This window comes from Elephas maximus, chromosome 4 (genome assembly GCF_024166365.1).
Source record: "Elephas maximus indicus isolate mEleMax1 chromosome 4, mEleMax1 primary haplotype, whole genome shotgun sequence".
Classification (NCBI taxonomy): domain Eukaryota; kingdom Metazoa; phylum Chordata; class Mammalia; order Proboscidea; family Elephantidae; genus Elephas; species Elephas maximus.
The window spans coordinates 107,552,471-107,579,094 of NC_064822.1; the positions used below are offsets into that span (position 1 = coordinate 107,552,471).

The window sequence follows — 26,624 nt, forward strand, 5'->3', positions numbered from 1 at the left end:
CCGTATCTGTCGAACTAGAATTTGATTTGGCAGGATTAGGCCTGTACCTATGAGAATATATTCTGGGCTGTGCCAACCCCCACGGGCGGGCAGAAGTGTTTGAGAAGGAACCTGCCACCACTTGGGAGATCCCCCATGTATGTGCTTGATAAGGCAGCCCACGTGGTGCCAGTACATGTCAGGAATCACTGGGAACAAAAGTCAGTGCTGGTACAGTCTCCTTGGAGATTGGTGAGGCAGGAGACATTTTTGTGACCAAGTTGTATTGGCCTGAAGGTATAACTAGGTCCCTAGATCCCTTTTGCCGTAATTAAAGAATTCCCAAAGTCCTGTAATCAACATCATTGACCAGTGACCAACCAGTCCTGAGAAGGAAGATAAAGACAAACACACAGGTCTATCCATGGACAAATCTCAGCACTTTATTCATCCCTTGGCAGGGAGAAGGAGTCATGGCCCCAAGATAGTCAGCCAATCAGATGGGGTGGTGAGATATATGCTATCTATCCAGAAAGATAGTATATATAGGACTGATTATGCAGAAACAGGAAGGGAAGCAGTAAGTTAAAAGCCATATAAGTTATGAAAAAATAATATATATACTTTATATATCTTTATCCCTACTGAGGATTTGCTCCCTTGGAAACCAATAAATAGCCTGAGAAAAAGCAGCAGTTAGCACCCTCTTTAGGGATGAGTATATACCTCTGGGTTCCCTTCAGCCTGAGAGGTGGTAGCCTGTTAGTGCCCCCTACAGGCCTGGAGGGCCTTGAGGTCTGGGAGGGGCCAAGGCTTTGGGCCGCCTTGTCCTGGAAAATGAGATGAATGAATCAAAGACCAGGGCAGGGAAAAGGAGGCACAGGTATGGGGCCAATAGGGGAGAAGAGAGGGAAGGAGAGAAGTGGGCTGTGCAGTGACAGGCTAGAACTGCTAGGCTCCCCCAGCAACCCCCAAAAGGAGAGTAAAAAGAGTACACAGGATGAAATAGGAGCACTCCTACTTTAATCCTAAATCTTGTTGGATGCGGAATTTTTCTCTTTGGTTGAGCCCTTTTAAGGCTGTCATAGGGGCTCCCCGGCCTGACCTCAAGGGCTCAGAAGCTCCCAGACCTGCCTGGCCTGTGCCTTCTTCATGGCCCTGCCAGAGGCAGGGAGAGCGGGCATGGGGGGAGGAAAAGGGAGAAGGGCCAAGGGCAGGACACCCCTAGAAAAGGAGCTATGACTCCAGAGGTGTGGGGCATTCCTGGGTCCTCAGTGAATGTAAAGGAAGGCAGGCCGGCTGTCTGGACAATGGAGAGGAGGATGGGGACCCTGAGAGGTGGGATTCATGAGAAATGGGCCTAGGGCTTCATGGCAGGGCTGGGACTAGGAGTTTTCAGGACCTGGTGCTCCAAAGCCAGGTGTTCAGGCTGTAAAGGGCCTGGGCTGAGGACAGAGAACTCAGGTCCCAGCAGGGGTGGCGAACCCAGGGATGGCAGGGAGGTGAAGAGAGGCTGCAATTCTCCTGCCTAGTCCCAAGCTGCCATCTGGCCTCCCCCTCAGAGAGTTGATCATGGCAAGAATAACTTCTGGAGACAGTGTTGGGAGCTGGCTGGGGGTGATGCCCCCATATGCAGCTGGTCCAGTTCTGAATATGACCTACTGTGAGGGATCCATGGGGAATGGGGACAGAGGTGTCTGGGTTGATCTCAGAGGTCCAGGCTGAGGTCCCAACACCTAGGGGTCCTCCTTCCCTCACTCTTAATACTGTCAGGTATCTGCCGGGCCCAGGAAGTACAGGAAAGTCGGAGGTACTCAGCACCCAGCCTCCCCAGGAGCTTCAGATATGGGGTAGGGGTACCCACGCAGTCCTCATCAGCCCCCAGTCCATAGCTGGAGCTGGGCTGGGCGAGCAAGGGCACCGGCAAGACAAGGCTTGAGACATGAGCTTAGGGCAAGTGTTGGGCAAAAGAGTCAAAGGACCTTGGTTAGAGCCCTCTGTTGGGGGAGGAGCCTCAGAGGAAGGAGGTGGTAGAGACAAAACTGATCCCAAATTCTAGTTTGGGGTCCAGCCAGGAAAACCTCTGGCCAGAAGGCTGGAAGGGTGAGACTGAGAGATGTTAATGTGGAGTGGATCTGAGCAGCCGGTGACACCCCCCTCCCACCCCTAGTATCCACAGAAAAGTGGTCCCTGCTGAACCCTCTTCCTCCTGTCGGGTCAGTATCCGGTTTTGCTCCCCTCCCAACCCAGAGGCTCCAAGCTGCTTTCTTGAGTCTAGATTAAGTCTCTCCTGCTGCAGTAGAACCTGCGGCTCCTGGGGTCCAGCTGCCTTACTCCGAGACCTCCGACTCCTGGGAGAGGAACTTCTCTGACATTTCGGTGATTTTGATCACGTGGCCTTTGGTGTTCTTCCTCTTCTTCCGGGAGGGGGCCTTGGAGGGGCCTGACTTGGAGGCAGCTACAGGGGAAATAGGGGATGGGGCAAGGGAGGGGCTGGAGGTTTGGGAGCCACTTAAAATGATGCCTCAGGGTCATGATCCCCCCTGTACCCCGTTCCCTCCCGCCATGGTCTCCAGGGGTAAGCAGACTCACCAGTTCTGCATCGGGACTGTACAGCACTGACCACGGCGGAGGCTGAGGGCAGCTCCATCCTGCAGGAGGGGGCGTGGTGGGATGTGAGGGACCCTGTGGCTTAAGCTCCCCTGGGATTGGAGGCCTGGGACCTGGCAGGTGGAGGGGAGTTCCCAGCCCTGAGGTTGCCCTGGCTGTGTGACTCTGGGTCTCGGCCTCCTCTCCTCTGTATAAATACTGACATTTAAATCAATTGCCACGGAGTTGATTCCAACTCATGGAGACCCCACATATGTCAGAGTAGAAATGTGCTCCATAGGATTTTCAATGACTGATATTTTGGAAGTGGATTGACGGACCTTTCTTCTGAGGTGCCTCTGGGTGGGCTGACAACATTTTGGGTAGCAGCTGAGTGCGTTAACCCTTTGGACCACGCAGGGACTCCAGCTGAGATTTATGGAGCACTGATTTGTCACAGGCATTTGTGTGCCTAATCGCATTAATCCTCCCTACCCCTGTGTGAGGGGGGGCCACATTTACTTTTGGCCCATTTTCCAGATGGGGAAAATGAGAATTTAACTGGGCCAAGGCCCCTTATTTGTAAGTGGCCCAGCCAGAACTTGAACCCAGGCCTGCCAGGCTCACTCAGCCATGCAGGAAAGGAGGCTAACTTTGTCTGGGGCTGTTCCCTCAGCCCTCCCTTTCCCCGGCCCCTCACCGGCTCTCCTCGCCCTCCACCAGCTTGCAGTAGGTGGCGATCTCGATGTCCAGGGCCAGCTTGGTGTTCATGAGCTCCTGGTACTCGCGCAGCTGCCATGCCATGTCCTTCTTGGCCTGCTGCAGGGCCTCCTCCAACTGGGCCAGCTTGTCCTTGGCGTCCTGGAAAGCCAGCTCACCCTGCTCCTCCGCGACCTTGATGTTCTCCTCTAATTTCAGGCACTGCAGCCAGGACGACAGGAAAAGAGACCAGTAAGGGGGAGTGGGAGGGAAAGAGTGGGCCTCAGTCAGTAGCCCACTTGGGGCCTTGGTGGGCATGTATATGGGAAGGGAGGGCTGAGCAATGGCATCCCTAGGTTGCACATGAAGCAAGAGGGAGTTCAGTTAGATCTAAGGAGACACTTTTCTAAAGCCAGTGGGAAGTACCACAAGTTGCCCAAGGATCTGGTACTAACTTCCCTACGGAGCAGCAATTGCTTGTCCTGGCTAGAGGCTGGGCCTTGGGCCTCTACTCCCTTCTGGCTGTATAGTTGGTAGGAAGCCTGGGAGGGAGGCAGTGGGCTTGGGGCTTGTGAAGCAGGGGGCCTCTAATAGGCCAACGACCCTGGCCAGTTTACAGAACACATTTACATGCAAAGCTTGTGTGATCTTCATAACCATCCTAGGAGGCTGTGCTACTATCCCATTTGATGCGTGAGGAAACTGAGGCATAGAGGTGCTAAGCGACCTGCCTAGGGTCACGCAGTCAGGTCATGCCTGTACTCAGTATTCGTGGTGTGTGGGTGTGCTCCCCTCTACCCTCCCCCAGGTGGGTCCTCCAGAAACGCACGTGGCTCTTGATGGAGAGGATCTGGGATCGGAGCTTCTGTACGCCCACGTTGAGGTCTGCGATCTCGCTGCGGCTGCTCTGCAGGCTAGTCCCAATCTCTGCAGAGCGGGCAGCTCGTTCCTCCAGCTGGGGGAGGGGCAAGTGTGGGCGGGGTCACCATGAGCACCCCTCCTAGCACCCCTTGCCCCTCCTGTTCTTTTTCCTCTCATTGCCCCCCTCCCTACTGCCCCATTTCGGTTCCTGTGGCCCCTCTCTGGCACCAGCCCTCCTCTCTCCTCTCCTGACTCCAAGGCCTCTCTCCGATGGTCCCTCCTGGCTGCCTTAGGCTGAGCCCCGTAGGCTGTGCCCACACATGACCTAGAACTGCTGCATAGAAGCACCACTCTGAGCTCCTGGAGGCCACAGGTTGCGGGCTTCCCTCTTGACCACGCCTCAGGCCCGAGCACAGATGAGCTCTGGGCTCTCACCTCCATACCTTCTGTGAGCTGACTGCTGCGGCCTCCTAGCACAACTTCCCTGTCTTTCCCATCCTGTCAGAGAGCCTCAGGGCATACTGCTGCCAGGGACCTCAGCCATCACAGATCAGCCCTCCTGGGCCCAGAGAGCACTGTCTTGCTGCCCTCCCGGCCTGTGGTTCCTGCTGCCCTCCCGGCCTGTGGGCCCTGAGGCCCTCCCGGCCTGTGGTCCCTGCTGCCCTCCTGGCCTGTGGGCCCTGCTGCCCTCCTGGCCTGTGGGTCTGCCTGCTGCACCTGGCTCCGGGAGTATGCCTCTGCCTCCTCCAGGCTGCGTGCCACGATGGCATCGTACTGGGCCTTCACCTCCTCCACGATGCTGCTCAGGTCAATGTGGCAACGATTGTCTATGCCCATGGTCACTGACACGTCCTTTACTTGGGCTTCCAGGTCCTTCAGCTCCTGGCCGGGCACAGACATGGGGGGTTTAGGGCTGGGGGAGGGCACAAGAACCCTCTGCCACCCCCAGTCCCTTCACCTCCAGGAGTTGGAGTGGAGAGTTGAGTTTCTCCCCTCACGTCTCCCTGGAGAGATGAAGGATTAATGCCTGCCCACCATAGCTCCCCAGCTTGGACTTGTGGGAAGTAGGTGGCCACTCCTGCTTACCCTGTTGTCCTCCCTCTCTGGGCAGGGAGAGACACTTGGCTCCAGGGACCCACTCTACCATCTGTATTCTCTCCAGTCTGCCCACTGTCTGCACTGTTGCCCACTCCAGGGTGGGACACCCTCCTCCTGGCTGGTGGGGCAAGGCCCAAGGCCTGGGAAGCATCAGGTCCCTGGCTCACAGTTACAGCGTTGTGTCGTGCCGCTCTGCCTCTCGAGGGACTGGAGCTCCCGTGGGCCGGCAGAGCCTTTTTCATCTTCACAGGGCCCAATGGCATGTCTCAGTTTGTCAAATAGATGTTGGAATGGAAGCCCATGAGTGATGGGGGGCAGGGGTGTGGCTAGAGGCTGACAGACATGCACCCCCACAGACATGCACCCCCACTCCCTGACTCATGGAAAATGGGTACACGTGCTTGGGGTGAGGCCCTGTCTCTGACGCTTAGACTTGAGGGTCACCTGGAGTGTCACTGGGCTTGCAGGCAACAACAATAGGATTTAGCCACAAAATTTTCATCTTTTCTTCCCTACGCTCGTCTTCTCTCCTCTGTCTCATCGCTGCTTAGAAAATGCCAACCCACACCCCCAGAGATGCCTGGAGTTGCTAAAATCTACCATGTCCCCAAAGGCTCCCTCCACACCAGGGTGTGTGCTAAGCGCTTTCCATAAATCCTCACATTTGATCCTCACGAGGCTGGTACCCTCATTAGCCCCAAGTTACAGAGGGAAACTGAGGCACAAAGCAGTTATGGGACCAGCTGTGACTGCTGAGCTGGACCCCAGAGGTCTTGCCCTTCCCCACCGCTGATAAGCCTCAGAGGGCAGAGGCAAGAAGCTGAAGGCTTCTTGTTTTTCTAGCCCCAAACCTGCTTCCTACCATGCCCCACCTGCAGTCTGACATCTTTCTGGCTGGCAAGCTCAGGGGTGTGTAGGGAGGAGGTGGGAACAGGGGTCTTCCTATGTGTGCCTCTTGGGTCCTAGGCTGCTTCCCTGGAGGTGAGGAACAGTAACTGGTCCTGGACGGAGCCTCCTTTGGGAGGGAGGAGCCAAATGGGAATAAACAGAGCTTCCCCCACTAGCATTGTGCAAAGAATGAGTCACTGGGCTGGCCTGGCCTGGCAAGGAGCCTCTGAGAGGCAGGGAGGGGGCCTGGCAGGAGGTGGGTGGGGCTCAGGGCCCAGTCTGTAGAAAGCGAGGCTCCCCCTGGGGAGGGAGGACAGGGCCTTGGGCTGAATGGTACTCCTGCTGGCATTCACAGTCCACCCTTGACCTTTATTTCAATCAAACTTTAGTGGGTGTCTCCATTTCCCTGATTGCCTCATAGTTTCTTTTCTACTGGTTTGAATCAGGTTCTAAACAAAGTTCATACATTGTAATTGGTCTGTATATCTCTACGTTTCTTTTAATCTATAGATTAAAAAAAAAAAATTCAAACCAGCTACTATCAAGTCAATTCTGAATCATGGTGACCCTATATGTGCAGAGTAGAACTGTTCCATAGGGTTCTCAGGGCTGTGACCCTCCAAAAGCAAATCTACAGCACCTCTGGGTGGGTTTGAACTGCCAACCTTTCAGTTAATAGTCGAGCACTTAACCATTTGCGCTCTCCAGGGATTCCGATCTATAGAAGCCCCCTCTATTTATCTCTCCCTCTCTCTTATTTCCTTGCAATTTTTTCTCGTTGGAAGAACCAGGTTGCTTGCCTTGTGGAGTCTGAACAGTCTGGGTTTTGCTGATTGTACCCTACACTAATGTTTATTAATGCTCCTCTGTATCTCCTGACACCTGCCCGTTGGATCTGAGGTCCTGCTCAGACCAGATGCAATGTTCTGGCTCATGACCGAATTCTGACCCCTGGCTCCTGACTTCAGGCTCCCTCCCGACTCTTGCCTGTCTTTATGCTCAGAGAGGCTGTGGTTGAGTCCCTAGTTTCTGTGCCTGGCAGAAGTTGGAAGTTCTGAACTGCTCTGGAGCTGTAGACTACAGGGATGAGGGTGGTCAGCCAGAGTCACATGGGCCGCTGTGGAGGCCTGCCGAGTAAGGCTGCCCTTTGCCAGTCTGCTTGCCTGCCCACCCCACTCCCAGCATCTCTTGGGGACAAGGACAGGCTCCTGTAAAAGGAAGCCGGGCAGTGGCAGGCACTCTGCAACACTTCTGGGGGCACCCTGCCTCTGCCCTCTATCAGCAAGATCCTGGGCTCAGTGGCTGCTGAACTGGCCAGCTGTTCCAGTGGGTTGAGGGGTTGATCTTCAAATGAACTCCACAGAGATCCCTGTACAGACACAGGCCGAGGGCTGAACTCATGCTGGAATAAGGTTGGTGGTTACTGCAGATTCACACCCCAACACTCAGTCACTGGTTACCATCCGAGACTAACATTTCTCATGGGGAACCAATACCCTGGTCAGGGCTTGGCCGTGGACAGTTTCAGAGATGCAGCTTTAGGGTTAGCAGGAGTGGGGAATTCTGGATACAGCCCTCCAACGGTACTCTTAGCTTGGGTCTGATTCAGCATTTGTTACTGCCCAGCCAATGCACCTCAAGTGCAGCACCACCTGTCAGTGGGGGCTTATGAGTTGCTATGTTGCTGAGCAGGTTTCAGCAGAGCTTCCAGACTAAGACAGACTAGGAAGAAAGGCCAGGCAATCTACTTCTGAGAACCAGCCAATGAAAACCCTATGGATCACAACAGTCTGATTCTGTTGTGCATGGGTTCTCCATGAGTCAGGGACCAACTTGATGGCAGTTAATAACTACAAAACACCCAAACAAAGGTCAGGGCACTGTCAGGACATACTGCAGAGGGGGGAGGGCTTCCCCCACCAGGGCCAGCAGGATTGGCAAAAGACAGCTGATGCAGCAGTCTCCCATCCTTTCTGGAAAGAGGCAGGGTAAGCAGGAGCTTGGTAAATAGGCACAGGAAATGGAGGGTTCAGAACATCCACAGGCATGTTCAGACATGCTGGCTCCTCCAGGCTGCAGAGGGTACAACAATGCTGACTTGTGCGGTGTGGAGGTGCCACCACGAGAAGGGCCCCTAGAGAAGACATGCATCTCCCAGTTGGCAAGAATGAAGCTGAGGAACAGTTTACAGCTTCCTTCGGAGCCAGTCTGAGGAGGTGCCATGTGTGTTGTGGCTACCCTCACTGAGGTCCGAGGTCAGGGCAGAAGGTGATTCCAGGGGGTAACTTAGTGCTGTTAGTAAAATGCAGTGTTTAATGGCACAGGACTTTGAATACCATCACTTCTTGTTGCCTGGGTAACCCCAGCCAAGTTTTTAAACCTCTCTGAGCCTTAGTTTTCTCATAATTATAGAGCTTGTTATAATCATAGAACTGAACACAGTTAACATTTGTTAAATGCTTACCGTGTGCCAGATACAGTTCTAAGTGCTCTAGGATATGTTAACAAAATTAATCCTCACAACAACTCAATGAGGTAGGTGCTATTATTCTCCCCATTTTATAGATGGAGAAATCAGCACATAGAGAGATTAAAATAAACTGCTGAAGTTGACACAATCCAGGCTGTTCTGAAGTCTGTGCTGTCTTAACGGTGCCAAACTGCCTACTTCATGGGATTGTTGTGAGGATTAAAGAGATTAGGTATGGAAAGCATTAAGCAGAGTGCTTGGTATACAGTAGGTGCTCAATAAACAGGCACTAAAAATAGTATTGTTGTAGTTGGTAAAGGTGATGAAGCTGGGACGGGGTGTCCAGGGGCCAAGCCGCCTACCCCTGGAGCAGCATCCTCGAGACACCTCACTCAAGGGCAGGTGCCAGCACCAGCTTCTCCACAGGGCTCAGCACTCCACTGTGCGCCCGGCTGCTGGGGATTGTCAGCAAATTCCCAGCTAATCTCCCTGGAACCAGAGTTTACGGGTGGGGCAGGCAGCGTTCCGGCTGGATGCAGTCAGGCCCCCGAATGCACTTGGGAGCTGGAATGCACCTTGAATGCTAAGGGGGAATGTGAGCCTCTGCCGGGCCAGCGTCCTTGCCCCAGCCTCATGTCCCTGGAGGGCTGTCAGTCATGAAGCCCTGTGATGGCCATGAGAGGTAGAGCATCCCCAGGAGGCTGCGGCGGGTGGAGATGAGGCCCTGAGCATCCCCGTGTTCATCAGCTCCTGCTGAGCTGGTCGGGGAGGGGCTTTTCAGAACCTGTCCAGGCCTCGTTTTATCCACAGGGGCTGGTGGGCTCTGGAGAGGCCCAGGGATGTGTGTGTGTGCGTTGGAGAGGGGAGGGCTGTTTACTGGGATGCAAGGGTGGGCCTGTACAGCAATGCTTTTCTGATCTGGTGCCTGTTTCAAAACTGAAACTAGAGTGCCCAGCCCCCCGGGGCCTACTCACTTTCTACCATGTGTCTTCCTCCTAAGGTAGCCGTGGCTGGCAGCTTCCTTTGCTCAGAACTCCCCTGTCCAAAATAGTAGCCGCTAGTCGCCTGCTAACTTAAAGGTTGGCTGTTCGAACCCAGCCAGTGGCTCTGTGGGAGAAAGACTTGCTGATCTGCTTCCGTAAAGATTACAGCCAAGAAAACCCTACGGAGCAGTTCTGCTCTGCACACGTGGGGTTGCTATGAGTCGGAATCAACTCAATGGGACCCAACAACAACAGCCATGTGTGGCAACTGAGCACTTGAAATGTGGCTAGTTTGAATTGAGATGAGCCGTAAGTGTAAAATACACACTGTATTTCAAAGATTTAGTATGAGAAAAACATGTAAAATAGCCCATTAATTTTTTTATATTGACTGATGTTGAAACCATCTTATTTTGGAGATACTGACTTACATAAAATATATTATTACAATTAATTTTATCTCTTTCTTTTCTTTTTTAAAATGTGGCTACTAGAAGATTAGTCCCTGGGCGGTGCAAATGGCTAATGTACTCGGCTGCTAACTGAAAGCTTGGATTTGGCTCTACACAGAGGTGCTTCCAAGAAAGGCCCGGAGACCTACTTCTAAAAAATCAGCCATTGGAAGCCCCACGGAGCGCCGCTCTACTCTGACATACATGGTGTCGCTATGGGTTGGAATTGACTGTACGGCAACCGGAGATGGTGGTGGGCCTAGCAAATTAAAAATTACCGATGTGGTTTGTATTATATTTCTATTAGATGGCGCAGGCTTGGAGGCCCATGGATGTGGGCAGTCTTTTTAGCCAAGGGTCAGTGTTGCCTTCTCAGCCTGAACTGATACATAGAGAGGAACTCAAACACACCAGCTCACCACCTTGCTGCTTCCCAAAGCGGTACCTGTTATAATGCACTGAGCACCTACTACTTTCACTACAGTCCCTCCTCCACAGCAGTCTTACAAAAGCACAAAGCACACCCACTCCTCCCCAGTACCCACCTGAGTTTGGACGCCCATTGCACTTAGAAATAGGTCCAAACTCCTTATCAGGGTCTCAGGTCCTACATGGCCTGACTCCTGCCAGGCTCTCTGGCCTCCTCTCACAGGACTACCTGCCTTGTTCTCTTGGCTCTAGCCACAACTGCTTCTTTCCTGTCCTTTAATCACAAGCTCGCTCCTGCCTTAGGGCTTTGCTCAGCTCTCCCCACTGCCTGGGGTGACTTCGTCCCAAATCTCCACTGGCCTGACTGTTCCCCAACTTTAGGCCTCAGCTCACTGCCACCTCCTCTAAGAGGCCTCCCTGACTAGGGGATCTGAAGCTCTCCCTTCCTTCCAGCACTATGGGGTCACCTGGTAAATTGTCCCAACACTTGTCACCTTTTGAAATGATCTTACTCAGATATTCGTTTACTTGTTTATTCCCTGTCTCCTCTTAGCTAGGCAGGGTCTTTGCCCATCACTGCTGTTATAATGGACAAATGCTTAGCACATAGTAGGCACACAATACACGTTTGTCAAATGAATGAATGGATACAGGCAACCCTACAGGGTGGGTACTATCACAACTCTACAAGAACGGTACTATTTCTCTCCCCGTTTTACAGATGAGGAAACCGAGGCACAGAGAGGTGAAAACTTGCCCAAGGTTGTAAGATTGGTAAAAGACAGAGGCAGGATCCAGAGTGAAGGGCTGCAAAGTCCAAATGGAGTCTGTAACTCTTCCCTTGCTAATGAGGCAGGGGCCAACAAGTTCTGTGAGTGTGCTTCAGGCAATGCCCAGGTATATTGCTGGCTATGCTCTGCCTTCTTCAGTTACAACACCACATCTACAGGGCCTGTGTTCTGGCTTAGAGCTTGGTCTCTGAGCTTGTTGAGAAGTGGATGAACAGGCAGAGTGCAGATTCTGAACCAACAGCCTCGCTAATGTTGGCCTGGGCTGCACCAGCCCACAGAGAATTGAGGCAGAGGAGCCCCTGACCTCTGATCCACAGGTATGGCACCCTAAGTAGCCTCTTATGGGGGCATGGGACTTGACCTGGTTGTGGAGGGCTTGGTCAGGAACATGAAACCTTCCAGGGCCACCAGTATAGCGGTTTTCCTGGGTGGGCTGTCTTCCCACTGGTCCCAAGGTCTGTGGTATTCTCTCTGATCTGCTCCAACACATGACCACAAACAGATCTCAGTCCCACAGAAGCCTCAGCTGGTGGCTGAGTCTGCTGGAAAGGAGTGTGGCCAAGCATAGCCATGAAGCCCAGTCGCCCTTTCCTCAGGGCAAGGCCATGTAGCTATGGTCAGCAGCCTCTAGGGCCATTTTAGCAGAACTTATTGACCAAGGGGGAGACACTGACCTCCACTCTGACCCTGGCTGCATTGCCATAGCTTGGCACCAGCAGTTTGCACACAGGCTGCCAAATCCTGCCATCTCCAGAATGGTTCTTCCTTGCTCTTAGCTGAATTGAAGGCATTTGTGGAAACATAACAGTATTTTGGGAGCATCACCCCTCCACCTCCTCACCCAGGAAACAGAGGATGTGGAGAGGAGAACAGGCGTCCTGAAGGGTGCCCAGGAGGCAGTGGCTGGAGCAGAGCGGCACCCAGCAGCAAGCCCTCCACAGCAGGGCCCATCCTGGTGTCTGCAAAGCAGAAAGCACACTGGGCCTGGGGACCACTGTCCACCGGCCTCAGTGGAGGACTCAGGAAGCAACTGAGAATGTGTTCTGGAGGCTCTTGTGTCTGTAACTGGGTCATTTTTGTTCCCTCAGAAGCTAGGTCTTTCCTGCCTCAACCAAATGGGGAATGGTGAAAGGCATGCCTTCCAAGGCTAGAACTGTGGGTGCCTGGGATATCAGCTGCAGTGATTAGAGAGAGATTAGTTCTGTAAAGGAGGCCCTATGTCGGCAGTCCAAGTCTACCCAGAAGCACCTCAGAAGAAAGGCCTGGCTTTCTATAACTGAAATATCAGCCACTGAACACCCTGGAGCACAGTTCTCCTCTGACACACACGGGGTCGTCGTGAGTCTGAACAGACTCAATGGCAACCGGCAGTTCAGTAAGAATAGTTGCGCAAGTCCCACTGGGCCCTGGCTCTACGGCCAGCCTCCTGATCCTTGCCCAGGTGCACCTGGCCCCCCGAACACCCTCAGGGTTCCGTGCACACTTGAAGACACAAGTTCTCCCTGAGAGAGCTGCCATGCAAATGAGTGATGGGGTGAAGGGCGGGATTACTGACGTTGACACAGGAAGGGGTTTAGGAGATTGTTATGTCTGTGGTTGGAAAGGGTAAGTGACTGCTGAAGGTCCAAGCCCCACTGGGCACCCTGCCCTCCCCTGCATCCCCTGCCCGCGGACCCTTCAGCCCTTGGCTGGGCAGGACCCTGGCCCCCTCTCACTTACTTACCTGCTCATAGATGGTTTTCATCAGCTCCACAAAACTCTGCAGGCCTTTTAACTTAGTTTCCAGTTCAGTCCGTCGAAGACACTCTGTGTCCAGGTCCTAGAGTTGGAGGCAGTGGTGAGTGATCGCAGAGAGGATGGAGGAGACCCAGGCAGGAGTAGGGTAGGGGTTCTTTGCTTTCTGTGTGAGAGTGGGGGTGATCCCCAGATGGGACCTGGTTCAGACCCTGGGAGAAAGGAGGAAGGTATCTATCTGCATCTCTGTCTGTATCTGTCTGTCTGTTGGTTTGGGAATCAAGCCTCTGAGGGCTTTCCTTGGGGGTAAAGGAAAGTAAGGAGCCCAGGTGGTACAATGGTTAAGTGGTTGGCTGCTAACCGGGAGGCTGGCAGTTTGTGCTCACCCGGTTGCTCCATGGGCGGAAGACCTGGAGATCTGCTTTTGTCAAGATTACAGCAAAGAAAACCCTATGAGGTAGTTCTACTCTGTCACATGGGGCTGCTATGAGTTGGAATGGATTCGACGGCACCCAGCAGCAAAGGAAAGGAGGTGATCCTGAGGGAAAGGGGGCATAAGGCGCATGAGGAAGGAGGAGGGCAGTTTGAGCAGGCTACCTTCTTCAGCTGGACGAAAGTGAACTCCATGTCTGTGCGCTTGGAGATCTCATCCTCATACCTGGGAGAGAAAGGGGGAGGGAGGGGAAGAGTGGGAGAGACAGGAAGAAAGAGGGGAGAGAAGGGAGTGGGAGACAGAGGCAGAGGGAGGGAGAAACTGTGAGTCTGAGGCTGCTGCTCAACTGGATCAATTAGAAAAAAGTGGTCCTTCCCTCAGTGTATGCAACCCCAGGTCTCCTATGACACTCCCAGCCTCTCACTCCCACTCCCTCCTGATGATTATCCATCCTCTCCCAGTAGTGTCTGTCCCTCTTCCTGGCTCTGCTCCACATCACCTCCTCCAGGAAGCCTCCCCGATTGTGCAGCCTGCTCACTCTGGCACTCTGGTCCTTCATCTCCTCCCTTCCCTCAAGGATCTCAGCTTCCAACTGGCTGTACCTTTCCTCAAGTCTGCTCCTAGGCCCTCCTACTCACACCTCCTCGTTTCCCACCATCACCCCTTTCCCACAGCCCAGCCTGCTCCCCACTGAAGCTTTGCTAGAAGATAGATACCATCTCATCATGCTCCTTCCAAAGGGAGGACAGAAAGAGTGTGGGCTTTGCAGTCAGATAGACCCCTGGTTGTGCTTTCAGGCCAGTGACTTCACCCTTCTCCCTCAGCTTCCTCATCTATGAGGTGTGTGTGCGGGTGTGTGGAGGGTGACAAAGCCCACCTCTGATGCAATATGTACAGTCAATACTTGACAGAGGTAGGGTCCCTCCCTTCTCAGTTTTGCCTCTTCCTTTGTCAAGTTCAACGCATGTTTGGAGCAAGGATGTGGTTGGATGTGGGAACTGGATCCCTGGTTCCTGACCTTATCCTTTTCCTCCAATCAAGGTATTTGTCTTGGCCCCAAGTGGATGGGTGTCTGCCAGCCTCAGACTTCCCTGCCCCAGTGAATATAGGAATTCTGTGGCTTCCTGTTTTCCCACCCTTCTCTCCAGTGAATGCCTGAATCACTGGCTGCTTTAATTATAGCCACCTGTCTGGCCCAGTCCTTGACCTCACATTGGGGGCAGCGTCCCCCATCACCAGGTCAGCTGGCTGGACCTGCCCCCTCACAATGCCTTCTTTTCCACCAGCCTGCTGCCCAAGGAGCTGAGGGCAGGGCCTGGCTTAGAGGGCAGCCCCCTAAGGGAGGCTAGAATCCGCAGCACACTGGTCTCTGACACTCAGCGTACTGGATGTAGATACTCTTCCCATCCAAGCCCTGAGCCTGAGGGGGGCTCTGAGGGTTCAGATCACAGTGCGGGGGCAGAGGGATTGCTCAGGGAGACTGTGGGCAAACAAAATGCCCATGAAGTGCCTTGACTGGAGGGGGAGTGACCACCCTCACCTGGTGCTGGGCACTTTACCTGCACCCTGTCCTGTGATCCTCAGAGCCCCAGCTATTGGTTCCATTTTGCAGGTGAGGAGGCCGAGGTTGTGAGAAGGGTTTGGCTTAAGCTGGGTTTGGTGGCTGCTGTGGTGTGGTGGTTAAGCATGGAGCTCCAGAGCCAGACTATTTGGACTCAAATCCTGGCTTCCTTGCTAACTAGCTGTGTGCCTTTGGATAAGTTACTGTGTGTACTATGATAATAGTAAAGTCGAGAGAATTAGTTAATACATAAAGTGTTTACAGCAGAGCCCCACACCAACCAAAGCCATTACTATTATGTATTCCCTGAGTCAGTTCTCTCCAATGCCAGGCCCCGGCCCTCAGCCCCCTGTCCTCTGCCCTCGTGTTCTGGAGAGAAACTACGGGAAGCCTTACTGCAGACAGAGGCAGTTCTCTGCACTTCCTTCACAAATCCTTACGGCTGGGCTGACTGGAACAGGCTTCCCGATGGGATTTGGGGATCTCCAAGGAATTCCCTGCCCTGGGGAACCCCAAGCTGAGAAGCTCTTCATCTACTGGCCCTCCACCTATTAGTGTCTTCTTCCTCCCTGGAGAGCAGATTCTGCCACCCTGGATGCGGGAACTTGGGGTGAGCCATCTGGGCGGCCCTCCAGGGCACCAAACCTCCTCGTAGCCCTCACTGCCCTCTCCCTCCTTCTTGCCTTCTCATCAGGTGTCCTGACTGCCCTGAGCTCTGATCTTTGCTTGGCCTACTGAGTCATTCCTGATCACTTTGGGCCTGCTCTCCAACTTACTTTTAGCTCTGTCTGCTGAGAGGCTTTAGGAGCAGAACCTCAGGCCTTGGGCCCGGGGCACTGAAGTCCTTCAGAGCCTCTCACCTTCTTGAAATTGCACTTGGCTGGGGAGGGGAGGGGGAAGCTGTGTTTCCAGGGTGTCAATTGCAGACCCACCAGAGAGAAACTAGCCAGGGGCTGGGGGTAAAATAGGCAGGGTGAGCCAGGAGGAGACAGGGGGCCTGACAGCCACTCTGGGAAATGCTGCCCACCTCACAGAGAAGGATGCCAGGAATGTGGGGGCCTGAAGGGGTCCTCAGGCTATCCTGTACAGACTGGGGTCTTCCCTGCCCCTGGGCCTTCAGGTGTGCTGGGTAGAATGGGGTAGAGCCCATGCCTCCTTGCCACGGACCCTTTTCCAGGATCTAGCTGGTGGCATGGTACAAGCAATGGACTGAGGCAGGATGCTGGGTTCCAGTTTGGGGCCAGTCCCTGTAAGGCTCCTGCTAGCCCATATCCAGCGTTTATACGAACTAGCAAAAGGCTCCCTTCCTCAAGGGGTGTGCATTCCTGCACCAGTCTGCATGGCTTGATGCATGACTAGATTTCAGCCCTTTGCTCGCTCTCTCAACCAGAGGCTCTTGTGCAGTGAACAGCTTACACAACTGTACATGGCGTCCCTGAGTCACATGCTGCATGGCCTTGGGCAAGTTGCTTCCCTTTGCTAGGCCTCTGCTTCTACCTTACTAAACAGAAGGGTTTGACTAGCTGATCCTTGGGGTCCCTGCCCGCTCAAAGCCTTTGGAAGTCTCCGTCCCCATAGAGGTTTGGGTGACACCATCTCCCCCAAACCACCCCCAGTCCTCTGCTAGTCTGTCAGCCACCAGCTCCCAAACACATTCTCAGGCCCTTTTCAGCTTGTCACCCCCCACCCCCCAGTTGTTTATTTCTGGGAGGAGGCCGATCTCATCGCTTTGTACAGACAGGGCACAACCCCTCCCCGCCAGGGCTCGGCCTGGTGCCTCCTGGCTCCTGGGGGCTTCAAGCTTTGGGCAGGCTAGCTTCAGCCTTCCAGCTCTTGCCTGCAGACCTTGAAGCCCTCCAGCCCTGTTCCTAGGCCCGGTCTCTCCTCCCTGCACGCCAGTGGGTTCCCTCCTCAGAGAGGGAAAGAGAGGCCCTGAGCCTAAACAGAGTAAAAGCAGGTAGCAGGCAATGGAAACCAGGCAGCAGGCCAAATGAGGGGGCTGAGCCAGATTAAAACAACAAGTAGTATTTGTACAGAGCTTCCAGGTACAAAGTGCTCGCATCAACAGGATCTGGCCTGGCGCATGGAAGCAGCCTTCCTAGTGGCTGGCTGGGCTTCCAGATAGATAGGACTTAGCACATGTGCTGTGTGACAGAGGACAAGCCCCTGCCCTCTCTGGGCCTTTATTTCCTTCTCTATAATAGGAGGAGCCAAGGACTCCTCCAGCTCTGCCATTCTCTGGTCTCTTGAGGGCCAAAGACCTAGTAGGTATCAGTGAAATGAGCAGTGGGTTCTGGCGAGCTGACAGGACACGCCCTTCATGGTCAGGTGTTGGGAAGAACAATCAAATTCCTTGCGTGTTTCCCTAGGGCCCCTGGGAGGGCCTGACTGGTGGAGAGGTGGCCCCCAGGTCAGGGAGGGGCCCAGCCCAGGCCAGGCTGCAGATCATGCTGTTGGGTGGGATGTTCCGGCCAGATCATTCCACAGAAGAGGAAACTGAGGCCCACAGAACAGGGAAAGCTTCCCGTATGACTGTTCCCTCTGATCCTGAGTGTGGCCTGAGCAGGAGATGTGGTGGGCAAGCTGAGCCAGAGCCGGAAGCCCTGGACTCCCAAGGAGCCTGCTCCCACCCTCCAGCCCTGACTGGCTGGCTCAGAGACTCCCAGCTCTTCCAGAGATGTGGGCCTCGCCTGGTCAGCAGGGCATGAGGCTGGGCCCGCAGGTGGGAGAGGACCTAGGCCACACCTTGCCCTCCCCTCATGCTGGCTGGGGGCCTCCTCCCAAGAAGACCAGGCCCAAGCAAGAGGTGTGGGCACAGCCTGGCTGCTCAACCTCTGCTCTGCCATCAGCCTCCTTGTCTCTGAAGCCCTGCCCATTGCCCAGTCAGAGGATTGCGTCTCCTCTGAGCAGCCCAAGTGCCTGGTCTGCCTCTAGACTGGCCAATCTAGTTCAGCAAACCTGCATTAAGCACCTACTGTGTGCCAGGTCCTTTAGCCTTCTAGGGGCTAGGAGAACTGCTATTTATAACTGCCAGGTTGAACTCTCAACATACTCCTAATACCTCCTTAAATTGGTACCAACTATCATCATTCCCATTTTACACAGGGGGAAACTGAGGTGCAGGGCTAGGGGCAAGGATTAACCCTTTCCAGTCAATACCCAAGCCTGGGCCCTTCACCACGAGACGCTCTGCTTGCCAGCCGATTGTGTCCCTGTCTGTCTTCCCCAGGAGGCTGTAAGAGCATCTTGCAGGCTGGGGCTGTGTTTTCCTCATCTCTCTAGTTCCAAAGTTGACCTCGATGCCTGGCACACATTACCTATAAGGGATCACTTATTTATTTGAAGAAAATCCACCCTTTCTGTCCCTCGCCTGCACCCCATCTGCTTCCCTTTCCTTTCCACCCCAGACTTGATTAAAATCTAAAGCCATATCCAAAGCAGAAGCCCATCTGTTGTTCCAGCTAGTGACATAATTTCCCACGGCCAGTGGGACCATGGGTAAAAGCAAGCATGTTTATGACAGAGTTTTGAACCAGTTCAGTCCAGTTAGAACCCCTGCTGAGAATTTGCCTTTCTAACAAGCTCCCAGGTGTTGCTAATGCTGCTGGTAAGGGACCGATTCTGAGGATCACTGGTAGAGCAGTGGGTCTCGAAATTTGTCATACGTAAGAATCACCTGGGGATTTTGTTAAAATGTAGATTCTGATTCAGTATATCTGGGGTAAAAAAAAAAAGAAAAAAATTCTCAGCAGGGATTCAAACTGGGACAAACCAGCTGGAAGGTCTGGTTTATGGGTACCAGAAGATGGGCAGGTTGAGTCAGGGGATGTGGGTTGGGGTGGTGCCCAGGGGTCAGCAAGCACAGTGCTTAGCTGTGAGCCAGCCACAGACTGACTTTGCTGCAAGGGTCACTATTTGGGGTGGTGGTTGTAGTATCTAGAATACTGTCAGGCACATAGTAGGTCCTCAGTAAGTATTTCTGGAGTCGAGAAATGTTCTGTATCTCCTCTGTCTCTGTGTCCCGTACCTCCCACCTGTAAAAGTTGGTTCCTGCCCCTTGTTCCTCAGCAGGCCCAGTTCCTGATGGTGGCCCTGAGAGGGCATGGCCTACCTGATTCGAAACTCCTCCACCTTCTGGACCACCTGCAGTAGGTCGGCTTCCAACTGTCCTCGCTCCTGGCTCACTCTGCGCAGCTCCTCCTGTAGCCGGCCCTGGTACTCCTCGTAGAGGTGCCCTAGGTCGAAGGTGGTTGAGTCCTGGCCCTGCAGGAAGCTCCAGCGGGTCTTCAGCAGCTGGTTGCGCTGCTCCAGGGCTTGCACCTGGGAGAGCAGGAGGGTGGCGGTGAGAGGGCCAGGTGTGGCCAGGTGGGGAGCTGAGGCCTCGGGCCCCAGAGGGGGCCTCTCTGAGAAGTGGCAGCTCATCTTTGCACACCCACCCTGGCCCTCGCTCAGTACTAATCTCCAATTAATGATTGTGCCAACAGAAGATAATGAAAGAAGGGGAGAATCAGAGAGAGGCGGAGCCAATGAGCAAAGGTTTCCTAGGGGAGGGGCAAGGCCAGGCAGATGAGGCGAGAGGGCCTTGGGTTTGAGTTCTAATGATGTGAAGCTGGGGGTTGGGTGGGAGACCTCAGGGAATGTGGGGTGTCACAAGCCCGTCTGCAGCTCCCCTTGATGGGCCTGGTCTCATCTTGTTTTGGAAACTTGGCAGGCTAGGCCTGGTTGGGACTTAAGTGCTAATCCTTCTGACAACCTTGGACTTGTGTGTGCCTTTTCAAGCCTCAGTTTCCCCAGCTAGAAGTTGGGGATTATATCAACTGTCCTACCTACCTCTCAGGACTGTTAGGAGAAGAACCCGGGGATGTGCTTCGGAATAATAATACCAGCAAATGTTTATGTGGCACTTACTGTACGCTAGGCATCGTTCTTAACTCATTTAAATCCCTGGAACAATCTGATGGGATAGGCATGATTATTATCTGCATGTTACAGTACCTCTGCTCTTAACCACTGCAGCAGCTGCCTCCTGTCTGTTGCCTGAGTTACTGAGGGCACTGGGACCCCAGCTACTCTTCCTGGGCTGGCTCATGCCTTGCAGATGAAGACTGGGAGGCTCTTGAGCACTGCTGCACCTCACTCACGCTCTCCTGCTCAGACTCCTGCAGGGGCTCCCAGGGCCCACGGACCACACCACAACCACCACCAGGCTGTCCTCTCCTTCCCCCCACCCAGCCCAGTCCAGCTCAGTGTCAGGCTCCCCCTGCCTCTATTCTCCCTAACTTCTGCAGGCTCCAGCCTTCCTTGGGTACTCTCCTTCCCACCACTTTGGCTCCTCCCCACCTCCCCCTGTGTGCTTCCAGCTGGAAGTCCCTCTGGGACTAATAGGTGGGAAGACCCCCCCCCACCCCCACACACACTACTGAGGCCCTCTGCTTATCTGCTTCTCATTTGTCCTGGCCCACCATCCCTCCTTGACTGACTGGGGACCATCTAGTCCCCATCTCAGTGTCCCTACTCCCCTGGGGTGTGAAGGGCCTGAATCCTGGGCAGCTCAGGCTGTTGGATGTTGTGATAATGAACCTGATAATGCTCCCTGTGATCACTGGGTAGGCCGGGCCAGGCCTCCTCCGACCCACTGCTGGGGCCGCTGGCGCAGGCTCACAGAGTCACAGCCGCAGAGAGCTGCCAGGAGCCTTTGGGTGAGCTGCTCCGAACCTTTCCTTTACAGAGGAGGAGACGGAGGCCCAGGGACATCACGCACAGCAGCTTGGTGGCAGAGCTGCTCAGAAAGGCTCACCTGATGGCTGCTGCCCAATCTGGGCCTGAATTGGGGTGCCTGGTGGGGCCTTCCCCTCTTTCTCTGACCTGCCCACATCCCCAGATTTTCCTTTTCCCCCCTAAGAAGCTCTGATGACTTTGGGAAGTCCCCTCTGACACAATAGACAACACCAGCAGAAATAATGGGCAGTGGCATGTGACAATGGCATTTGTGGGCTGTCATTCCCCTGCTTAACTCCCAGCTGTACAAGTAAGTTCTGCGTGAAACCGATCTTAAGTCTACCATCTGCTGTCCTCACAGCCAAACAGGTTCAGTAGGGACGAAGTTCAAGAGGGTTTCTGCCCTGCTTTGTGTGGGTGAGAGGGAGCGCTGGGGGGAGTCTACTCACCCCATTTTCCCAACCTTCTGACAAGCAGGAGCCCTGTGTTTACACTGAGGGGGAGTGAAAGGAGAGATGTGAGGCTCCTTCCTCCACCCATGAGCAGCAGAAAAACCTTCACACCAGGAAGTTCTTCCCACAGTCTAACCTCAATCTCCCATGTTTCATCACTAGCCCCCTGGGAGATAATGTGTATTTGGCCAGCCAATCCAGCCAGAGCGCATTTTTGGTCTTGGGGGATCCGGGCAGCCCCCTGCCTCCTGCAGCCCTTGGGGAACTCGTTGTCTCAGTGGGTTGGGATGGCAACTTATCCCTCACCCAGGACCTTCTCTGCAGGAAGGCTCCTCCCTCTGGGAACAAAGGCTTAGGGAGGGCTACTAATCCAGGCACCCTGGGAGGTGCCCGGTTAATTGCCTCCAACCTGTCAAAGCTGCCGATCTCTCACCACTCATTTTTCCTTCTCTCTGTCTTGGTTGTTCTTCCCTCCCTCCCCCCGCCCCCACCTTAGATTACACAGTGGCAGCTCTAGGGGGGAACTCACAGAGCGAATGGTTAATCTGCCTCCCCATTTACAGATAAGAAAACCGAGGTCTGGAGGCACAGAGCTCACTGTGGCCCGCGTGGTGGGAGGGCCAGGCCTGAGCAGGGTTGTGGGGAGAGAAGTGCTCTTTGGGGAGGGAGCTGAGCAGCCCAGGCTGGAGTTCCTGGCTGGGAGTCTGCTCGAGGAAGGGAGTCCCAACACAGCAAGGGCAGCTTCAGGTCCCTAACCCATGGGCAGTCCAGGCAGGTGACTCTAGGGGGCGGTTCTTCTGGGGCATGCAGGTCCTATTCTTCAGGTGGCCTTTAGCCAGAGGTTGGCTTTGCCCAGGAAGACCCCTAATCTCTTGGTCAGGGAGCTGACTTGTGCCTTCCTGCCTGTAGGCGGGGGATATAGTTCCAGTGACTCCCGAGGTCCCTCAGGCCTAAGGACAGATATTGCCTCCATCCTTCTGTCTCCAGGCCTTCCACCCCTCCTCCTGGGCTCCCTCTCTAGGGTCCTTAGGCTGACTTTGGGCAGTCCTTCCTCTCCCACCTCCATACCCCCTGCCCTCTGCAATATCTGCAAGTGAAGGGAGGGGCCCAGGTTTGTCCTCTCCCTGCCTCCCTTGGCCTCCTCTCCTGAGGACCCTCCTGGTGCTGCTTCCCCTCACTGCCTTCTCTCATGGCTCAGGTTTACCAGCCCCTCCACTGGCATGAAAACAGAGACAGAGTGAGAGGAGAAATTGGAGGCACAGAGAGGGTAAACGGCTTGGTAAAGGACACACAGGCAGCAAGTGGCAGAGTCCAGACTGTTCCAGGGCCCCTCGGCCATCTCGAGGGAACCTTCCTCCTCCTCTTTGGTGCTCTCTTGTGTCTCCCAGTGCCTCAGACACCCAAGAAGGGGAGGTGGAGCCTGAGTGCCCCCACCTGTCTGCCCAGAACCCCCAGCCCTGCAGGCATCATGGCCTCTGACCTCTAGGCCCCCCACATTGTACCCCCTACCGACAAGGTCCAGCCACCCCTTCCTCCAGAAAGATATCCTCCCTCCGCTCTTCCCCAGGGCTTCTTGTAGCTCCCTGGGCCAGGGCCTATTTAATTAATTCATTTAATAAACACTTACAAAGCACTTACCACACACCAGGTGTATTCTAAGTGCTTTTCAGAAACTATCCCATTTGATTTTGACAAGTCCGTTACACCAGTGTGTACTAAAGTCAGAGGGATTAAACAATTTGCTGAGATTACACAGCTGTTCAGCCGGGGAGCCAGGAGTCAAACTCGGTCACGTGACTCCAGATTTCACCTCTTAGCTGCCACCTGCTTCCACCCAGGCCCTTGACAGCCTTACAGAGACAGGGAGGACACAACATGAGCTAACAGACCTACTCTGTAGAGTGGATAGGTCAGCTGGGACTCCTGGGGGCAGTGCCCCAGCAACCAGGGCCCCCAAATGGCAGGCACTGACTGCTCCCTGTGTCCCACTGCAAAGGGCACCCCAATACCAAGGTCAAAGCTTGAGGGGTGGGAGATTCTGATCCTGCTGAAGACTTTCTAGGGCATCGCCCTGACTCCTGGACATAGGACCCCTGGCCTAGGACCCCTGGGCCCCTCCCCATGCCTTCACCCTCTTCTGTCCCCATGGCAGAGGCACAGGGTGATATCAGCACTGGCATCTGAGGGAGAATAGCAACTCATCAGAGCCAAATTACATACCTCAGTGAAGCATTCCTTTTAAGGGATTAGGCTGGGTTTGGAGAGGAGGTGGCTCTGCAGGAACCTGCCTCCCGATGGTGATGGCTGCAGAACTGTTTTCTGAGGGAAAACCAGGGCAGCAGTATGGGGCTCTGGGCAGCCAGTGCTGGGGTAGGGGATGCTCACCTCAATGCACAGCCGTCCTTCTCCAGTTAGTCATTCCTCTAACATACCCTACTCTGGGCACCCCGAGGGTGGATGAAGAAACTGGTATGGGCACATGAGTGGGAGAGGAAAATAAATGATTCCCACCTCAGACTACTGGCTTTGTGTCTCACAGACCTGAGTTCAAATGCCAGGTGTGTGACCTTGGGCAAGGCACTTAACCTCTCTGGTCCTTGGTTCCCTCATCTGCACAGGGAGGAAAATAACAGTCAGAGTGTTGCTGGGTGGGCCCAGTTACTTCACATTTGTAAAGTTCCTGCAGAGAACCAGGCACAAACTGATGCTCAAGAAAGGTTACATTCCTTGCTTTGGCCCTCCCTTCCTCTGCTCCTCTCTGTGAGCTCCCACCTAATGTGAGAGACTGGCAACATGCAGAGGAACACAGAATCCCAGAGACCAAGGTTGCAACAAGGGCTGAGCCAGGGCTTGGATGGCTCTGGTTTATTGGGAGGATGAGAAAGGTTGAGTTTTCCTCATATGTAAAATGGGCATAAAATGTCTACTTTCATAAGGTTGTTGAGGGAAATAGAGATAAATGTGTCACCCATGCAGCACAGTGCCTGTCACTTAAAAAAGTAAAAAAAAAAAAACCAAACCCGTTGCCGTCAATTCAATTCCAACTCATAGCAACCCTATAGGACAGAGTAGAACTGCCCCATAGAGTTTCCAAGGAGCACATGGTGGATTCAAACTGCAGAGCTTTTGGTTAGCAGCCATAGCTCTTAACCATCATGCCACCAGGGTTTCCGCCTGGCACATAGTAAGTAAATAATCAACCACAGCGGCTACTCTTATGATTATTGTTCTTGTGTAGTGCCGGAGGTAGCAGAGCTGGGAGGATGGCCGGTAGCGGCTTCTTGGAGGAGGTGAGTGAGGAGCAGGTTTGGGAGGTGGACAGGGTCCCTAGGAAGCTCTTGTGGCCCTTGCCCTGGAGGCAGAGATGGACAGCATGCAAGCTGTGGGCAGGGGGGTCTAGGAAGCATAGGGAGTGGGGTCCCAGGGACTCACTGCCTCTACTCTGGTGGGGTGTGGAGGAGGAGGAGGAGGCTTCCTGCTTGAAGCATCCATCTCCTGCATTCCTATCTCCTTACGCACCAAAACTGCATCCTCCTTCCTGAGGCTGCCCCACATGCCATGGGCCCTGCCTGGGCTTCCTACCCCAGGAAGCTGAGCGGCGTTGCCTTGGGATAGATGCTGCACAGTGAGAGGTCAGAGACCTGAGGACTTCAGGGATGGACAGAAGGGTGGACCCTTGGGAGGTCATCTCTGCTGTCCACCTGCCTTGGAGTAGGACCATAGACCATGCCTCCATCCATCCACAGTGGGGGCATCCCCTAGGCCACACTCAGGGTGCTCTTTACTGGTCCATGCCTGGGCGGGGGGACCCCAGGCCATGCCGAATGTTATTATCCAGATGTCCCTCACAGGCCACGCTGGGCCCCTTTCTCTCCCCAGGCCAGGATGGATCAGAAACTCCTCTCTCCATCTGTTTGATCAGAGTAGCCTGTGGAGGCCCATGCTGGCTCCTCATTGGTTGGGAGTAGGGGTGGGACAAGATGCTCCCGGAATACACAGCTTAGCCACAAGCCCAGTCCCGACAATCTTTAGTTTTGGGACCCCCACCCCTTCTGCTCACCTTGCCAATCAGGGAGGCAAACTTATCATTGAGGATCTTCATCTCCTCCTTCTCCTGGTTTTTCTGCTGCTGGATGGCTGGGTCCACCTTCAGGTCCAGGGGCACCAGCAGGCTGGGGTTTAAGGTCACCTTGGTGCCAATCGGCTGGCAGCCTGTGAGGCTGCGGGAGCTGAAGCCCGGCTGGGGGGCCCCACAGCTGCCCCATTCCAAGGTCCCAGGCCGGGGGCCGCCCTCCGGGATCACCTCACAGCTGCTGAAGCCAACGACGCAAGAGCGGCAAGCCATCGCACTCCCGGCCCGGGAGCGGGAAGGGCGCTAGAAGAGTCAGCGAGCAAGTGAGCTTTCGAGGGGCGGCGGCTGGCTCTGGTCGAAGCCAGGGCAGGCTGGGGACTGAGGAGCAAACACCTGTCGTACAGTGTTCATTAGCTCGGGGAGGGCGGGGCGCCTCCCAGCCCGACGAACCTGTTAGATGATGTGGCCCTCCACCCCTCCCCCGGCACCAGTCAGGATCCCTTTCTAGGGCAGGGGATCTGTCTGGCTGAGGGGGGTGTTCTCAGGTCCCCCAGCCAAGCCTGACCTGTCTCCGGGGAGGAGGCTGAGGCTGGGTTGGCTGGGTGGGTGTGGGGCAGAGGAGGAGGCAAGAGGAAGGGAAGATTCAACAAGGAAAGCTAAGAGAGAGGGCACCTCTGGCTGCAAACCTCAGCTGCATACCTGAAGGCTGACGTACCTGGGCTCACATACTTCTGGAAAAGATGAGGCAAGAAGATGGTTCCAGGGAGTGTAGGGCAGCCATCCTGGGCACCGTGCCAGCCTGGCATTGGAAAACAGCACCTTTATTATTTATTTTCTAGTTGCCAAAGAGTCTCCCAAGCTTATTTCCCCCTTCTTTTCTTCCCCCTCCCTCCCTTCCTTTTGTCAATTTTAACTCTCATTCATTGGGCACCTACTATGTGCAGCCCACTGTCACAGGCTGGAGAGAAAAAGATGGTCAGAGACAAGAGCCTTTGGCTTTGAAGTGTGAGACCTGGGTTCAAGACTGAGCTGTCTGCTCACTACTGGTGTGATCTTAGGCAGACTTTTGTCCTTGTTTGTAAAATGGCAATAAAAATATGCAACTCACAGGAGGTAGTGTGCGCTAAGCGTGGGCACAAAGTGTTGGGGATGAAGTTGGACCCAGTATTTATTTATTTACTAAATGGTGGTTAAGACTGGGTGGGAGTCCTGGTGATGCAGTGGTTAAGAGCTCAGCTGCTAACCAAAAGGTCGGCAGTTTGAATCCACCAGGCGCTCCTTGGGAACCCCATGGGGGCAGTTCTACTCTGCCCTATAGGGTCGCTATGAGTCAGCACTGACTCGATGGCACCTGACAACAACACCACCAAGACTGGGTGCCACTCTCTGGGAGCAGCTGTGTCTCTGGGGCAGAT

At 54.3% G+C, this 26,624-nt stretch overlaps 1 protein-coding gene across 2 annotated transcripts; it reads right to left on the reverse strand.

Moving 5' to 3' along the window:
* Positions 1–408: 408 nt before the first annotated feature.
* Positions 409–25,812, reverse strand: KRT80 (keratin 80). 2 transcript variants are annotated; one of them, XM_049883199.1, is made up of 9 exons: positions 25,198–25,812; positions 19,079–19,287; positions 13,571–13,631; positions 12,963–13,058; positions 4,846–5,010; positions 4,097–4,222; positions 3,269–3,489; positions 2,572–2,630; positions 409–2,437 (listed from the first exon to the last, which is right to left on the reverse strand). In XM_049883199.1, exons 1-9 carry the CDS (start codon positions 25,480–25,482, stop codon positions 2,310–2,312), a joined length of 1,350 nt encoding a protein of 449 aa, XP_049739156.1. In that variant the 5' UTR covers positions 25,483–25,812; the 3' UTR covers positions 409–2,309. The 2 variants fall into 2 exon arrangements, with proteins under 2 accessions (XP_049739156.1, XP_049739157.1); XM_049883200.1 differs by having other exon boundaries at positions 2,346–2,472.
* Between the last annotated feature and the right edge of the window lie 812 nt (positions 25,813–26,624).

Bases quoted from the DNA above. Each gene is read 5' to 3' on its own strand.
- KRT80 (XM_049883199.1), bottom strand. From the start codon at position 25,482: ATGGCTTGCCGCTCTTGCGTCGTTGGCTTCAGCAGCTGTGAGGTGATC. The intron at 5,011-12,962 runs GTAAGTAAGTGA...GTGCCCGGCCAG, and splicing joins TGAAAACCATCTATGAGCAG to GAGCTGAAGGACCTGGAAGC. The intron at 4,223-4,845 runs GTGCAGCAGGCA...CCCCTCCCCCAG, and splicing joins AGGCATACTCCCGGAGCCAG to CTGGAGGAACGAGCTGCCCG.